Here is a 16,000-nt window from a genome sequence, read left to right as displayed (position 1 = left end):
CGGTGCGGTGCGGTGCGGTGCTCTGGTTTCTCTGCCTCGCCCAGCTCCTTCGCTGCTCCGTCTTGCTCTGCAACCCCTTCGGTCTTGCATAGGGTAGCTTCGACCTCGTCCGCCAGAAGCTGTGTATACTGCAATTTTGAACGGAAAACCCCCAAAGGCACATTGACGATTTCGCCTCGCTTCGACCCAAGTGAATTTCACCCACAACTTTTGGTCCAGCACCATGGCGTCCCTCGGAGACGACCTCCTCACGACCGTCAACAAGTTGCAAGACTTGGTGTTCAATACTATCGGGAGCGACTCGCTCGATCTGCCACAAATTGTACGTCATTCTGTATTCGAACCCACTTACGAAAAGACCTCTCACTTACGTGCCTTCTCCTCAAATAGGTTGTTGTAGGCTCTCAGTCCGCTGGGAAATCATCCGTACTGGAGAACATCGTCGGCCGTGATTTCTTGCCGCGCGGAAGTGGCATCGTCACCAGACGACCCTTGATCTTGCAACTGATCAATGTTCCCGAAGACGAAAACGCCGCAGATCCTCTGCAAGACCCGTACCGGTCCCCCGATGTTGCCCGGCGATCCGAATGGGCCGAATTCCATCATATTCCCAACCGCCGTTTCACTGATTTCTCCGACGTGAAGCGCGAGATCGAGAACGAAACGTCCCGTGTGGCTGGCAATAATAAGGGCATCAACCGGCAGCCTATCAATCTCAAGATTTACTCTCCGCATGTCCTCAACTTGACGCTCGTCGACCTACCAGGACTCACAAAGGTACTACCTACTTCTTCCTAAAGCATACCCGGTCTGCATCGTCGTTCTGACGTTATTCGACAGGTTCCCATCGGTGATCAACCCACGGACATCGAGAAGCAGACGCGCAATCTCATCTCAGAATACATTGCCAAGCCGAACAGTATCATTCTCGCCGTCTCCCCCGCGAACGTTGATATCGTGAACTCGGAAGCTCTGAAGCTTGCTCGGCATGTTGATCCTCTGGGAAGGAGGACCATCGGTGTACTCACCAAGGTTGACCTGATGGACCATGGCACAAATGCGTTGGATATCTTGTCCGGCAGAGTCTATCCCCTAAAATTGGGCTTTATCGGTGTTGTGAACCGTTCGCAGCAAGACATCCAGGGGAACAAACCTATGGAAGAGGCTCTCAAGGCTGAGTCGGACTTTTTCCGCCATCACCCGGCGTACCGCAACATTGCCAGTCGCTGCGGAACTCACTATCTGGCTAAAACGTTGAACACCACTCTCATGGCTCATATTCGCGAGCGCATGCCTGACATCAAAGCGCGACTCAACACCCTGATGGGTCAGACGCAACAGGAATTAGCGAGCTATGGTGACATGCATTTCAGCGGCAAAGAGCACCGCGGGTCCCTCATTCTGCAACAGATGACACGATTCGCCACGTCATTCATCTCATCTATTGACGGTACCTCGACCGAAATTTCCACCAAGGAGCTGTGTGGTGGCGCCCGCATTTACTATATCTTCAATTCGGTTTTTGGCATGTCTCTCGAGTCTATCGACCCAACGTCAAACCTCTCCGCTTTGGATATCCGCACGGCTATCCGCAACTCCACCGGCCCTCGTCCCAGCTTGTTTGTGCCGGAAATGGCATTTGACCTTCTGGTGAAGCCACAAATCAAGCTTCTTGAAATTCCCAGCCAGAGATGTGTCGAGCTCGTCTACGAGGAGCTGATCAAGATATGCCACACGTGCGGTTCAACTGAGCTTTCTCGCTTTCCTCGGTTGCAAGCAAAGCTGATCGAGGTTGTTTCCGATCTGCTGCGCGAGCGCCTGGGGCCTACATCATCATATGTAGAATCCCTGATTTCGATCCAACGCGCTTACATCAACACGAACCATCCCAACTTTCTGGGAGCCGCCGCAGCTATGAGTAACGTTGTCAGCAACAAGCAGGAGAGAGAACGAAAACGCCTCATCCAGGAGGAGAGAGAACGGCGGGAGAAGAGGAGGTTGAAGGAGCTTGGCAGCAACGGTGTTGAGGCACCAGACGACGAGGAGGCCAACGCCGCTGCCCCCGAGAAGGCCGACCCGGCATCTCTCCGGAAGCAGGCCAGCAAAGGAGCACGCAGTCTATCCCCAGGTGTACGGGAGAATGGCGCTACTGGGCTGAATGCGGCATTGAATGGAGCAAGATCGGGATCTCCCTCCAGATTTAACGGACAAGGCCTTGGCGGTGCTCGCGACTCGTTCCTGACCTACTTCTTTGGCAAAGACGGTGCTTCGCCTATTGGGACACCCCAGGGCATGTCCCCCACGCCCAACTCCTCCATCGCCCGCCATGTAAGCCAGACTTCTGAGCCCACATTCTCACAAAGCATCCGCCGGACCGAAGAAAAGGTGGCTTTGCGGGCCCCTACCCAGCCCCCGGTTCGGGAAGACGAGCTGGATTTCCCCAACTCGAACCGATCTGTAGACTTTGGAGCGCCATTCGTAAGTTGTCTTGGCAACACATCAAGCCCCTTAATGTATTCCGTATACTTACATCCACTCCAGGGCGCGACAGGTGGCGAACCAGCCATGACGGAGAGGGAGGCCATGGAGACGGAGCTTATCCGAGCACTCATTTCCTCGTACTTCAACATCGTGCGCGAGTCGATCGCTGATCAAGTCCCGAAGGCTGTCATGCACCTGCTGGTGAACCACTGCAAGGACGTTGTCCAAAACCGACTTGTCAGCGAACTTTACAAGGAGGTCCTTTTCGAGGAGCTGTTGTACGAAGACGACGGTGTCAAGAAGGAGCGTGAGAAGTGTGAGAAGCTGCTCCAGACATACAGGGAGGCAGCGAAGATCATTGGCGAAGTGTTATAGATATGTGTTGGAACAGAAACAGATGCTGGCGAATCATGCGCCTCTTGTCTACACTAGTCCTGTCAACTCTTCTTATTTCAGTATCCGCGAAGTGGGCATGGTGAGGACCTAGGTCAGGTCCCTGGCGTTTCTACGGACACGGTCAGAAATGCTGTGAGGATCGACACTATTGCACATGGTTGGGTCATCTGTCCCACAGCGTTGCTCACGCTGTGTGCCTCTGCTGTGCCTGGAAAGCAAATACATGTAATACAAGGCCCTCAGCTTTAAATATCTCAGTTCAGTGCACCTTGTACGTGGTCCTTCGCTCGAAATATGTATGTGGATTTCTAGACTCACTTAGATATGCGTCTACACAGGCAGGGCCCTAGCGACCAGCAAAGCAGCAGTCTATCTATTGATTAGGCCTCTAAACAAGCGAAACCCCGATCAATGCCTTGTGTACCCCAACAATCAGCTTTTGCTCAGTGTCCGACATGGCGACCGCCACCACGGTGAGAAACGTGAGCTGGGTTCCTGGGATCGTATTCTTCGTAATGAGAGATACACTGTGGTGCTTGCCTTGGGGGTGCCCGAGATCGTCGCATTTGAATTAGTGACGGTTGCACAGTCGGCGCGACCTCTTGGGGCGACGTGCTGTCTGATCTGCGTGGAGCCGTCGAGTGTATTTCCCGGTCCCTGCCTGCTGAATAGTCTTCTCTATGCGATGCATACCTGGCCGGTCGCCTGATCACATATTCTCCCTCTGCATCCCTCACATGGACTATTTCGTATGCTTCTTTGTACGAGATTTCGTGGGGCGCTGGCAGTGGTTCGCGGGTTTTAAAGCTTCCAGTACTCTGTCGGAGGCCAACATGGCCCGACAAGTCAGGCCCCGTTGGCGTTCGTCGTGGGCACGAAGCCCTGAAAGGATCATCGTGAAGTCGGTCCACAGGCAAATCATTTGATGCAGAGTGGTGGTGCTTTCCTCCAAGTGGGGCTGGATGGCGAGGAGGTGTCCTGCTTTCCATCACTTGATAGTGCTCGCTGTCCAGGACCAAGTCGATCTCGTGTGTTGGTCTTTCCCAGACCTCACCACGTACTCTGCTCAGTGGTTGATATGCCTGGTACCGCGCGGGCTCGTCGCGCTCTCGGGCTAGGTGTGACTCCAGAGCAGCAGTTAGATTGAAGCCATCAGGCTCGTTTGACTGCCGCGTGGTCGAACAGGCGGACCTTCCCTCCACAAGCGCCACCCCATCTGATTGGGTCAATGAGTCTTGCGGGAGGAAACCATAAGGCCTAAGTGACTCTGCCCGGTCGAACCTGGTGTAGAATCTTGAGTAGTCCTGCGAGCCGCGCCTCGGATATGAATCGGTATGCATCTCAGCCAGGTAAAGGCTGGAGTTACGAGACTGCCCACGAGAACTGCCGTCTCCCGACAAATTAGAATGCCGATCCAGATGTGACATACTCTGTTCAGGGTTCAACTTGTAGGCTGGGCCAAATTGCTGCATAGCGCTGATATCCCCGCGTGACTCAGCATGGGAGCTGCGAGATGCCGCCACTATCTCGTCGTCCTTGATTCGTTCCTTCCAGATCTGCGTATCGCGTTGCTGTCGAATATACCCGGGTTCTTCCCGGTCCGGCTCTCGCAACCCGTCACCAGATCCGTCAGCTCGGGGCCATGGGCGAATAGGTTCTCTTGTATGATCAAACACCCAGGGAACAGCTTCGTGTACTAAATTGAACTTATGACCGCCAGTTCCAAGAGTCGCCTTGAAAGCACCTAGCCCAGGCAGTTCTGGTAGCAACAGCATGTCTTGCGTCCAGTCCATATCCATTCGGTCCTGGGGTTCGGCATGTTGAAGGCCGAGATGGAGACTCTCGAAGTGATTGGTGAGCTGAGGCAGAGAGAAGGTCTTTCTCTCCATGAAGACGTGCGGAGCATTGCCCAAACCCAGTGTGCAAGCTCGGCACATTAAGCCATTCACGTTCCGGACGGGACGCATACCTTTGTGGTTCGAAAGACCGTCGTTGAACATTCGAAGACTTGGCGTTTCTGAGAAAGCCAATCGGAAGCGTTTCACTACGTGGTAAAATGTAACGCAGACCTTCAAAGGCCCTGGTATGTCCTTGATGCTGGAGAGCGTGTTCCAAACACCTCTTGCGTTACGCACAAGATTCTCGAGCTGAGCGTGATATGTCGGCTGATACAGGCTGCTTTGGGACACGTGGTATTGCGGCTGAGCACTGGGGTAAAAATCAGCTGCACTGTTGGCACTATACTGATTTGTGGCAAGGAAAGGCGGCGCCATCATAACTGGAGGGAACTCCGGCGGCGGGCCATGATCGAATAGCCCATGTCCTGGAGGCGCAGGTGGGTGCGATATTGATACACCTGCAACGAACGTTGGAGGGCCGTAAATGCCGGAATCGAGGACACCAACTCCGTGATATGACGGAGTTGGACCGTATGACACAGCTCGTTGTGGGGGAGGGCCTGCTTGCGCCGCAGCCCCAGCTGAGAAGGGGTATTGTATCGGAGCGGGATTGCCTCCGTTCGCAAACAATGCTTCGCGGCCTAGATGTGACGACGGACCAGAAGCTCCTTGTTGCGGGGGTCCATGCAATGGATTGTGGCGCGGTTTCTTCGACGTTCGAGGATGGGTTCTAAATGGCGACTCTGGTGGCCACTCTGCCCTCCAATGAACGACGACATTACCAAGACTCAGAGCTTTGGTATGCTTCGCCGCGTAGTGCTGTATGACACCCTCGAAGCCGTAATATCTATTACTGTCACAACCGTTGCACAAAAACAACTCCTTGCGGTGAGACTCGGTATGGACCTTGATTTTCACATCAAACACCCATTTCATGTTTTCGAGAGTCAGCTTTTGTGTGAAGGGTCCCTGTGGGGGGTCGGCCGGTGGTTGTTGGCCATTTGCAATAGCATCTGCGGCGTTCTTTGCCACGTCTGAGTAAAATCTGGTCCGCACAGAGACCAGGACATCAGCTGCAAATCGCGGGCTATTCTCCCTGTTGACTTTACGGCCCTTGGCCCAATTGCTCCGAATCGTCTCGTCGGCGTACTTGGCTATGCTCGCACGTACCGGGCCTTGGATGTCGTCCCAGTCCTTATCCGAAACTTCCACTGGTGCGGGCTCGGCTGCCTCAAAACCCGGCCTTTGAATGTTTGCAAGTTTCTTCTTATTTTCCTCCTGCTCAGCGTCAGCGCGCTGGGCAAGCAATCTCGGCTGGAGGAGACACCAAGCATCGTCATCGAGCGTTGCGGTGATCTGAATAGCTGCCTGAAATGAGGGAATGTGCACGAGAACGTTCGGCGGCAGTGGCGGATCAATCAACATAGCCCGCCGCTCAATCTCGATGCGTCGCAAGGCTTTTCGCGCGGCAGCCTCTTCTCGAGTCCTCTCTTGGCGACCTTGAGATACTGTCTGCGGTGCATTCGCTATCATGTTTGACCGGCTCGAGGTGACGGCAGGCACGGTAACTTCAAGCTCGTCGTGTAGAACTTGGATCTCGAAGGGCTGGTCCTCTGCGATGATCGTTGGTGCTGACGAAGCAGGCTGCCGCATATGCAACAAGCCTCCAGCGAGAGCCCATTTCTCCCATCGCGAGGCGTCTTGCCTAGCATATTTCCCTCGGGCTTCCAAACCCTTGAGCCATTCCTCGACTGCCGCTGCACCTAGACCTTGTGCCTGTTGAAGCTCGGCCTTAGCTGTCTCAATGTGCGGGGCCCAGAAGACTTTTGTCGTTTGTGGCATTTCTTCATTGGATTCGACCGACAGAGTGCTCGGCGAGACCACATGAAGCTCATTCGTAACAAATACAAAAGGAAGAGCAGGGATGAGTGACGAGGGCGTGGTTGATGAGAGCAACAGATCAATCTCCTAGAGACCGGTTAATTCAAGCCCAACAGGACGTATAGCATAGAACTCGCCTTGACGGAGTCTTTCAGGAGGCACTGGCCGCAGCAGACAGTGCCAAAAGCAAATACAGTCGCCAACCCATCAACCCCTGGCCCTTGCCGACAGGAAGTGATTTTGTCTTGCTTATGAGTTTCCTTGACCGTTGCGCACCGTTCACAGACTACGGAGCAACACAAGCGCCACATATCGAGCTCGGTCTTGTCTTGTAAGGGTGCCGGCATCCTGGGGCAGAAGAGCCTCCGAGACGATTGCCAGATGATGTCAGGCGTGACAGGTTTGCAACAACCTGTAACCGTCTCATGAATTCGCTGCTCGCTGACTGACGATCGCGGATCGAGACACATGTTGAATAACCTGCTCGTTTGTAATAAGTTGCCCAAATCTTTAGGATGCACTAAGGTGAAGATATGTTGCCAAACTGTGGATGGAAGGACGTAACCCTTCTGACATAATGGTTTTTCCCCAGAGCCACGTCTGGGTTTCTTGTAATTGACTTGACCGCCTTGATGATCTCCGATATCAAAGGAACTGTGAACAGACTTGCGTTTGTGCATCTGAGCCGAAGCATCCCGCAAGCCGGATTTCGGTTGCCCAGGAGCGCCGGTACCATCCGGCACCATGTCAATGAGAGCAGACGACTTCCCGAGGGTCGAATCGCGCTCGAGCAGCGTACTCCTCTCGTCTTCGGCAGAGACATCGAGCAATGGCGATGTCTTCAAACAGTGGCTTGTGCTGCAGCAGCTCTCAGACCATGGTAAGCTCATGGTTTCCCTTTTTTTGAGGATGAAATTGTGGGCCGAGCTAAAGACAAGCCAACAGAGATGAAATATGTTGCCAATAGGAAAACGGCAACAGTGATCGTGGGAAGATAGTAGAAGTTGAGGAGAAGAGTAGGGCCAGGGTTTAGGGGGAACATAGAGGTCAGAGCATGAACACTTGTCAAAGTCTTGATGTGTACCAAGTACAACAAGCACCGAGTCTCATAACTCGGATGGCACGCCTCTTCGTTCTAGCCGCTGTGCCTTGAGTATGGCTTTGGGCAGTGCTCGCTCAGTCCTTACAGCTAGCTGTAAGAATAGAGGCTACGGATGTAGAAGAGATAGACAGGTATCAGTCAATCACGTGTCGATCATGATCCGACACGCTGTTTGGCGAATGAAAGTGGCGGAGTTGCAGCTTCGACGCGCTCAAGGCCTCGTTCCGGGCACTGCCGGCAGAAGCTGTTGTACTGGAAGATCTCGGGCCAAAATCCAAATCGTGAGTATGACGAACGTGCCGCGTGAGGTCATTCCACCCTCTTCACTGTTTGACCGAACAGGCGTATCGAATCGTGTCCGATGAGGGGGCACGGCGAAGGAGTTGTCGCGAGGCTGAGATGATGATGCTATTGTTCTGGAATTTGCTTTTTCGGCACGCTTGTCCAACTGGTGCCTGGGGTGAGCAAGGCAAGGAAGGTCGAGCGGTCAGGCACCGCAGCGGTGTACCTGCCGAGGTACTTTACCTACCCAGTGAGGTGACAGGTTATACTGGGAAGTGGGGATGAAGAAGACACTGGCGGGTGTAGGTAGTTACCTAAGGCAGGCACTTGGGCGCTAATGTAAGGCGCCTGTGCGCAGCTCTCAAAGGAGGTAAGGTGCGAATACCGACGGGACTGTGGTCATTGGCACCTCAATTACAACTGTCATTCATTAGGTGACTGAGACTAGCCTTCCACGAAGCAGGTAATCAAGCTCGGATCCACGTCGTCTCTTACAGAGACTTTTCGCATATAATATCAAGCCTTTCGAGAAGGTCACTGAACATGAGTGCGTCACTAAACATGTGTGCGCATCGATTCACTATTATTAGGAATAACAATATTAATCATGGATGTCATTTATCACTTGCTATGGGGTTGCGCTATCCATCCAGCCAGCAATGTAGAACGGCAAGCTGGATACCGATTATTGGCGAACGTACCGGGTTAGGCGCTGCGCGATGTCGGTCTTCCACATAGTCAGTGATTTCCGGCAAGCAATCGTAACTGCTGGTATCGTCCGGCTGGCAAATCCTTGTAGACGGTTAGCTTTAGGCTTGCCGGGAGGTCCATTGTTCGAGCTTCTCATCTGTGTTCCCGCCATCCTCAGAGGCCTGGACGCAAAGCCTCCTACGTAGAGCCATGTCCTGACCTCGACGACGCCGATGATGTACCACGACGCTTGGCCCCAGCTGGTTCGTCTCTCCGACATCTTCTTTCTTGTTGCCCATCGTGGTCTGATTTGGTGCCGCCCTTGTCGCTATCCGGCAGACCAGAAGCACTGCTGCTGCGACGTTTTCGACGTCCTTGTGCGCGATTCTCAGCACGATTGCTGTATGACTGGCGTCTGGGGCTGCGACTTCGGGATCTCGATCTTCGCGATGACGCACTACTCGAGGATCTGCTCCGGGGTCTCCTGTCGAGTGCTGGTGATCTGCTTCTAGATGAGGAGTACCTGCGACGCTTGGTGACTGGTCGCCTGTTGGGTGAAGGTGAAGCGGTCGAACGGCTTCTGGAAGGGCTCCGCTTCCGTCGCGTATCGCGGTGCCCGGGCGCTGTTCGTCTAGGGGACCTGGACCGCTGCTTGGAAGGCCGTCCAACAGAGGAACTGCGATCTCGCCGGGAACCTCGAGGCGGGGGAGACGGAGAACCACGGCTGGAACTGCGCTTGCGTTCACCACTCGTGCTCCGAGACGTAGCCCGCGAGGATGCTGACGCTACTGACGGCGAACGGCGACGACCGGGCCGTCTCCCCACCGCGACTCGGTCTCTTGGAACATAGCTATCACGCTGACTGCCACGAAAAGAACCTCTTTCCCTCTGTTCGCGATATCTTTGGGCCGGGGACCGTGATCTGTTTTCGCCAAATCGTCCGCCATGCCTGACTCGCTGGTCGTAGTCCCTGTCTCCGCGACGGCCACGCCAAGTGTCGCCGCGACCGCGTCCACGGTCCCCACGGTCGCGTTCCCTCAGTCGACTGATTTCTTGTTCCCGTCTTTCTGCGTCTTCGCGTCGGCGGCGAGCTTCGTCTGCGGCTCGATCTGCCTCAATCTGATTGAGCTATTAGCTGTTGTTTCTGCAGCAATGGGCTGTCAACCTGTGCACACACCTTCTCTTGGATCAGTTCCAATTTCTTGGCCTCGAGTAGTTCCTTCGGAACCCCTTGGGGGCTGGTCTGGGCACTGAGGCAAAGCTTCCAGAGTTCCTTGCAAAACGGCGCGGTATCCTTATCCAAAAAGCCGGTGAGCTGTATTTGCAAAGACTTGATGTCAGGCTGTCATTTGTTAGCATAAAGAGGTTGCAATGCGCGAGTAAGACAGACAAATCTAGAGCCCTCGATCAAGTTGAAGCAAAGCTCAATGACGACATCGTCCTCACTCCCTAGTATGTCGGATATTTTGCTTGCGATCCACCTGTAAAAAAGAGACGAATTAGCAATTGAACGAGCAGCGAGTGGCAAGCAAAAGGCCCGACTTTTTCATCACCTGAAGGTTGACTTTTTGCATGTCAACCTTTTGGTTGAATTCCGGCGGAAACTTTGTCGACTTCAGCAACTTCGCATCGATGCCAGTTGCCATCTTGGAGGCGAATTGCTCGAATCGCGAGCACAAAGTAGGCTAATGACGTAGAAATCGAAGGAGTTTGGTCTCTGGCAAGGGAGCTCGCGGAGAGCCAGCAGAATGTGGACGCTAAGTTGGGATATCTGCTGAAGGTAGAGCAACACTGCGACGCGGTTTGATTCTTGCTTCAGGTGGGAACGGTCGCGGCACCTCAGGTACCCAGGTAGGTAGGCAGTGAAGGTAGGTGCTTTGGGCTGTGTTATCTTATCTGAGCTTGTTCCCTTAGTCATGTGCCCACGGCTGATGCTGTCATTTCCAAGGTGTATTGTACATGCCCGTGTTCTGCAGACCGCCTGCCGAATGCTAGGTTTGCGCACGCAATAAGGCAGGCACACGAGGTACCGTAACTAGCTAGGTACTGTGTAACAATGCGGAGCTGTTGCCGTCAGCATTGAATTCATCACCACTACAATGCAACGCGGGGCAATAGTCCAACAGTACCTACGAACTGATCCAAAGGCGATTCACGTTGTCTCATGTCCCATCTACACACCTTCTTCCTCAACCTTGTCGCGACAGGACACTAGAGCATACAGACAGGCTGCAGTCGTCGAAGCTATCGAACGAGGGTACTGCGGCTGGAAATTCGCCGGTGGTATCCCTGTCGAAGACAATGGGATTGCCGCTCAGAATGAATAACATCCACGCTCCCACGGTACCATCGGGACCGACCACCAGCGCCGCGAAAAACGGCCACCTCCACCGCTTGAACTTTGCCGAGTTGCAGAAGAAGAAAGATGACATGGAGGCCGAGCTCAAAGCTCTCGGCGCAGTCCTTGATTCTGTAAATCGGACTCCCTAATCTCGCCTCGGCACCGGCATGAACATGATAGCGATCTAACCTGTTTTTAGCATGGTGTTGACATGAGCACTCCTCTCACTACCCGTGACGGTTTCCCAAGAGCAGATATTGACGTCGCCCAAGGTACGCAATGCACATCAGGTTGCAAATGTCCTAGTCAACCGGCTGACCGTGGACAAACAGTGCGCACGACCAGAGCCCGCATAATTCACCTCCGCAACGACCACAAAGACCTCATGGTATTGGTGGAGAAGCATCTCCACGAACACTTTGCGAGTCTGCAGGAAGATGACGAGACGCAGCCGGCACCATCAAGAGGCGACATTGGCTTGCTGCCCGACCATGTGGCGTTGGAAACACTACAGGAGCCTTTCGCCAAAGTCAACAGTGTTGTCCCTGGCAGCCCAGCCGATGAGGCTGGTCTAAAGCCCAATGACGAGATTCGAAATATTGGCTACGTCAGCCTTGCGAACCATGACAATCTCAAGAAGGTTGCCGAGTGTGTCCAGGGGAATGAAGGTGTAAGTAAATAATTCACTTGGCCGGGTCTACAGCCGCGGACGTGCCAAACTGACAACTTGCAAGCAACCGGTGTTGGTTCGGGTGTCGAGGCCTGGTTCAGGCACACGGCAAGAACTACAACTCACATTGACGCCGACACGCAACTGGGGCGGCCGAGGCTTGTTGGGCTGTCATATCATTCCACTGTGAGGATGAGACGCTAGACTGGCACAGAAGCCATCGTGATGTGCTGGTACGCTCTGCGTGGTAAAGCACGCAATGGTTCAATCGTGACGTCTGACTCACGACGATACAACGAGGTTGTTAGGCTGCAATCATCACCTACACGATGATCGAGCGTTGGCAACTACCCAGGCACGGAGCAAGGCTTTACTTTTTGCTGCCTGTAGATAATCAACCAATGGGAGTATTTCTCAAAGCAGCAGGCGGGAATCCGATGTCAGGCTCGCGTTGTCGTGTGTGTTTGTGTAAGGAACACCCAACGATGCCGTATAAATCCAGATGCCAAGTAGCAGTAACTTGTTAGTATTGCCGCACTCTGGGGAACAGCCACACAAGTCGACTGACCAGCGGCGCAACCCGTGATGCAGTGGTCGCGACCCCTCGTTATCGAGGGCCCAGGTACTATGTAGGTAATTACAGCCTAGCAGTGACAGACTAATTAGTGGGACCGGTGAATAAATTTTGCAAATCCACAAGGGGACTAGCGCCAGACCTACCGGGATGGGAAACTTTCCGAATTTCTTCCATGTCTTTCCTTTACCTGAGTTGCCTGAGAGAAGGTGAAGTGCCCTGCCTGCACCTCACTGGATTTGACCGGCCAGGCTGCTCTTGCATGCTACTTGACTACTAAACCACCCTACGTACGTGACCTTCTACCAGGTACCTAAGTAATTGGGTACGTGCCTAACATACCTAGGACGGGAGTGATTGCACCGATTTTTACGGGCCTTAACAGGGACCCCGCTATGACGAGGCGGCCATGCACGTGACAGGCGTCTAGCCCAATCGTGCCTACCCGACTCCGTTGGCCTGCCTGACTGAAATTTTCGCTTAAGAAGTACGGCTTCCTTGCAAGCTCCCCGCCATCCTCAAAAACAACCACCCCCCCAAAGTCGATCAGTCGGTGACGATTCCTACACGTCAAACGCCCACAGCCCGTCTACGCCGTCTCTCCACGGTACGAGCCACCCGGATTCACCATCTGCGTAGAAACCCACTGCGAAATTCGTTCTCGCCATCGTCTACTTGTTTCTTTTGCGCCGATTGCTAACTCCTCGATCAGCCCCGCTTGTTTACAACAGACTCGCACCGAGCCAACTCATCGAGCGATTGCGAACATGGCTGCCGCTCAGCAGACGCCCACCTTCAAGCTTGTCCTTGTTGGCGATGGTGGTACTGGAAAGGTCAGTTGTGGACGTTCAGACATCCTGCCTCTTATCGCGCGCGCGTCGCTGCGGCTGCTCCCTCGCCATGTCCCCTCAAGATCATACTGGACGTCGTAGCTTTTCTGTTGCTGACCGTGAAAAATATTCCAGACCACCTTCGTCAAGCGCCACTTGACTGGTGAATTCGAGAAGAAGTACATGGCTACCCTGGGTGTCGAGGTTCACCCTCTGGGTTTCACCACGGTAAGTGCCCCCAAAGGGGCAATTTTGCTGCGGTCTCGACTTTGTGACGAATACTGATTTTTTCCTTCTTACCTCAGAACTTCGGTCAGATTCAGTTCGACGTCTGGGATACCGCCGGCCAGGAGAAGTTTGGCGGTCTCCGTGATGGATACTACATCAACGGCCAGTGCGGTATCATCATGTTCGATGTCACCTCCCGTATCACCTACAAGAACGTCCCCAACTGGCACCGTACGTCAACCCCTCCACGAGCGATTTCGCCAAACTCTGGACGGAACCAAACATTACTGCCAGCATGACTTACCCAATATCCACAGGCGATCTCGTCCGCGTTTGCGAGAACATCCCCATTGTCCTCTGTGGCAACAAGGTCGACGTGAAGGAGCGCAAGGTCAAGGCCAAGACCATCACCTTCCACCGAAAGAAGAACCTCCAGTACTACGATATTTCCGCCAAGTCTAACTACAACTTCGAGAAGCCCTTCCTCTGGCTCGCGCGCAAGCTTGTTGGCAACCCTGCTCTGGTAAGTATAAGCCTACGCGTGCTCAAGATGCAATGATATTGATGGACCGCTAGGAATTTGTTGCCGCGCCGGCTCTCGCCCCCCCTACCGCCCAGGTTGATGAGAAGCTTCTTGAGCAGTACCGCAAGGAGATGGATGAGGCTGCCAACATGCCCCTGCCCGGTGAGCTGTCGGACGAGGATCTGTAAAGATAGAGATGATGTTTGGATCATGATCCGACTGTGGTGGAGTGGCCAACAGGGCATCGTGAACCGGGATTCTTTGGCGCAGGCTGGCAATTGCTGGCTATGGCCATGATGGTAGAAGACGGCACGGCCGGTTCATTTGGTAGACTCGGAGAAGGATGGAAGGGCCTTACATTTGCTGCTAGACGGCCAGCATACTTTGAGTAGGTAGTTCGACGCCTTACAAGATGAACACTGAGTTCTCACACTCCATATTCAAGGTGTCAGGGGTTGAACCGCTCCCTTCCAGTCCCCTATGCGAGCCGTGGCAGACGACGCGATACGAATAATTAGATAGCAATCTCATACTGAGTCGGTGCGCAACTCGATGAGCATGTCAATTACCAATGAAATTTTCCGCACCCAAAACTAGTGGTCAAAAACGAGGAGGATAATGCCGGATCATTCCGCGGATTCAGCTGAAGACCTAGTGTCACCTGCTTGGCCTGTCTTCCTCGAGGATCATCGGTATATTTGGTTACAAGGGGCGGCGGTAGGCGAAGGCTAACCATCAACTCGACAATTGCGTGTCTGGTTATTTACACCGGCCACCGTGTCCGTGGACTAGCATCCCAGGTCGCCGCATCCTCCGGAGCATTCGTACCTACCTAGTAGGTCGTCGCGACGCCATCTGGGGATACAGCAGAGAGAGGCAGTAAACAAGGGGCGCAGACGGTGGACGGTGCGAGCACGGGCATGGGCACAGGCACGAACAGTCATGAACCAGGGTTGGCGACGCGTTTTAGGGGATTAGACAGGGTTCAAAGGTCCCCTCTCTTGGCCCAGTGCATAATTAGAAGCGAGATCGCATGGATCGTTATTGAAAAACGAAGCGACCGCGCTGGTTGAATGCGGTCATCGGGAGACATTTCTATCTTTACCTTTCTGGTTGGCTGCAGGTCTAATACAATCTTCACGACTTTTTCAGTCAGACACAGAACCGGTAGGTCCTCAGTGCGCCGGCGTAGGTTACATCCAACACGACATCAGCTTTGCATATACCTCAGACATTATTGTCTGGTAATTGGTAACTGGCGGCAAGCCTTGCGAGGTACAGCCTAATGAAGTTGAAGTTGGTAACTAGCCTTTGAGATGCCACGAGATTCAGCGACTTAAGTCAGAAAAACAAAACGAAAAGGTTGCTTTGTAATTGGTATGGTGTCTCAGGGACATGCATGCATGCAGCAGGTAGGTATTTGTTGAAAGTGTAGCCCCTGGAGATGGGCACTGTTTTTGTTTGATTTCCTAATCGACAACGAAGACGCGACTTGACTGGTCCGAGCCTCGTCAAATGTGCCTTGTTGTTGACTGTCATGTGCCTCAGCCACATCACTTTACCCTGTGGCCCTCCCTGCCTGGATAGGTACCTAGACCGATGTACGTTGAGGCAAGAGAGGGATCCCAAGCAATACAATTCTTCGTCTGTGATAGCTCGAATGCGATGGTAAGGTAGGTATCCGTAAGGTGTCTGGCACTGGATTTACGTGACTGGAGGTGGGCCATGGAGACCCGTGCCGCGATCGCGCTGCACCTACCTTACCTTCGTGCCTGGCGCTGCTGCCCTAAGCTTGCGGGGTGGGACATACCTACCTAAGGTACCTAGGCTACATACCCTCCACTCAGTGTCCGAATTCAGTCGACGCACGAAGTGGAGGGCACCGAACCACTGAGGTACGCTGAACCTTGCCCGAGGTACGCCAGGTATCTGGCTAGGTAGGTAGTTGGGGTCAGACGCGCTAAAGTTCAACACCAAGGGTACGCCGCAACAGACCGCACGTCGCCGTACCTAATTACGCATGACCGCGCCGTCTCGTGTCTCGACCTTCAACTTCCCCACCTCGTTCGTTCCCAGAACCTCTCGTATCGTTCTCCCTCTTCCT

At 53.7% G+C, this 16,000-nt stretch overlaps 4 protein-coding genes across 4 annotated transcripts; 2 read left to right on the top strand and 2 right to left on the bottom strand.

The window, feature by feature from the left end:
- Positions 1-223: 223 nt before the first annotated feature.
- On the top strand, positions 224-2,856 carry DNM1 (Dynamin-related protein DNM1; the record flags this gene model as incomplete). The annotated part of the gene is made up of 4 exons (XM_036632988.1): positions 224-322; positions 391-777; positions 841-2,478; positions 2,542-2,856. 4 exons carry the CDS (start codon positions 224-226, stop codon positions 2,854-2,856), a joined length of 2,439 nt encoding a protein of 812 aa, XP_036500967.1.
- A 939-nt stretch (positions 2,857-3,795) lies between these two features.
- On the bottom strand, positions 3,796-6,617 carry CGCS363_v001138 (uncharacterized protein; the record flags this gene model as incomplete). Its single annotated transcript, XM_036632987.1, has 3 exons — positions 3,796-3,882; positions 3,939-4,093; positions 4,307-6,617. 3 exons carry the CDS (start codon positions 6,615-6,617, stop codon positions 3,796-3,798), a joined length of 2,553 nt encoding a protein of 850 aa, XP_036500968.1.
- Positions 6,618-9,767: 3,150 nt separating this feature from the next.
- CGCS363_v001137 (PWI domain-containing protein) lies at positions 9,768-10,376 on the bottom strand (the record flags this gene model as incomplete). Its single annotated transcript, XM_036632986.1, has 4 exons — positions 9,768-9,839; positions 9,908-10,072; positions 10,121-10,211; positions 10,273-10,376. 4 exons carry the CDS (start codon positions 10,374-10,376, stop codon positions 9,768-9,770), a joined length of 432 nt encoding a protein of 143 aa, XP_036500961.1.
- A 673-nt stretch (positions 10,377-11,049) lies between these two features.
- Positions 11,050-14,084, top strand: GSP1 (GTP-binding nuclear protein GSP1/Ran; the record flags this gene model as incomplete). Its single annotated transcript, XM_036632985.1, has 8 exons — positions 11,050-11,202; positions 11,271-11,343; positions 11,404-11,741; positions 13,047-13,148; positions 13,281-13,373; positions 13,451-13,604; positions 13,691-13,896; positions 13,950-14,084. The coding sequence occupies 8 exons, from the start codon at positions 11,050-11,052 to the stop codon at positions 14,082-14,084; spliced, it is 1,254 nt and encodes a 417-aa protein (XP_036500962.1).
- Between the last annotated feature and the right edge of the window lie 1,916 nt (positions 14,085-16,000).

The sequence above is a fragment of the Colletotrichum siamense genome (genome assembly GCF_013390195.1).
Source record: "Colletotrichum siamense strain Cg363 chromosome Unknown KSG_Cg363_contig01, whole genome shotgun sequence".
Lineage (NCBI taxonomy): Eukaryota > Fungi > Ascomycota > Sordariomycetes > Glomerellales > Glomerellaceae > Colletotrichum > Colletotrichum siamense.
This window is presented reverse-complemented; position numbering and strand designations above follow the sequence as displayed.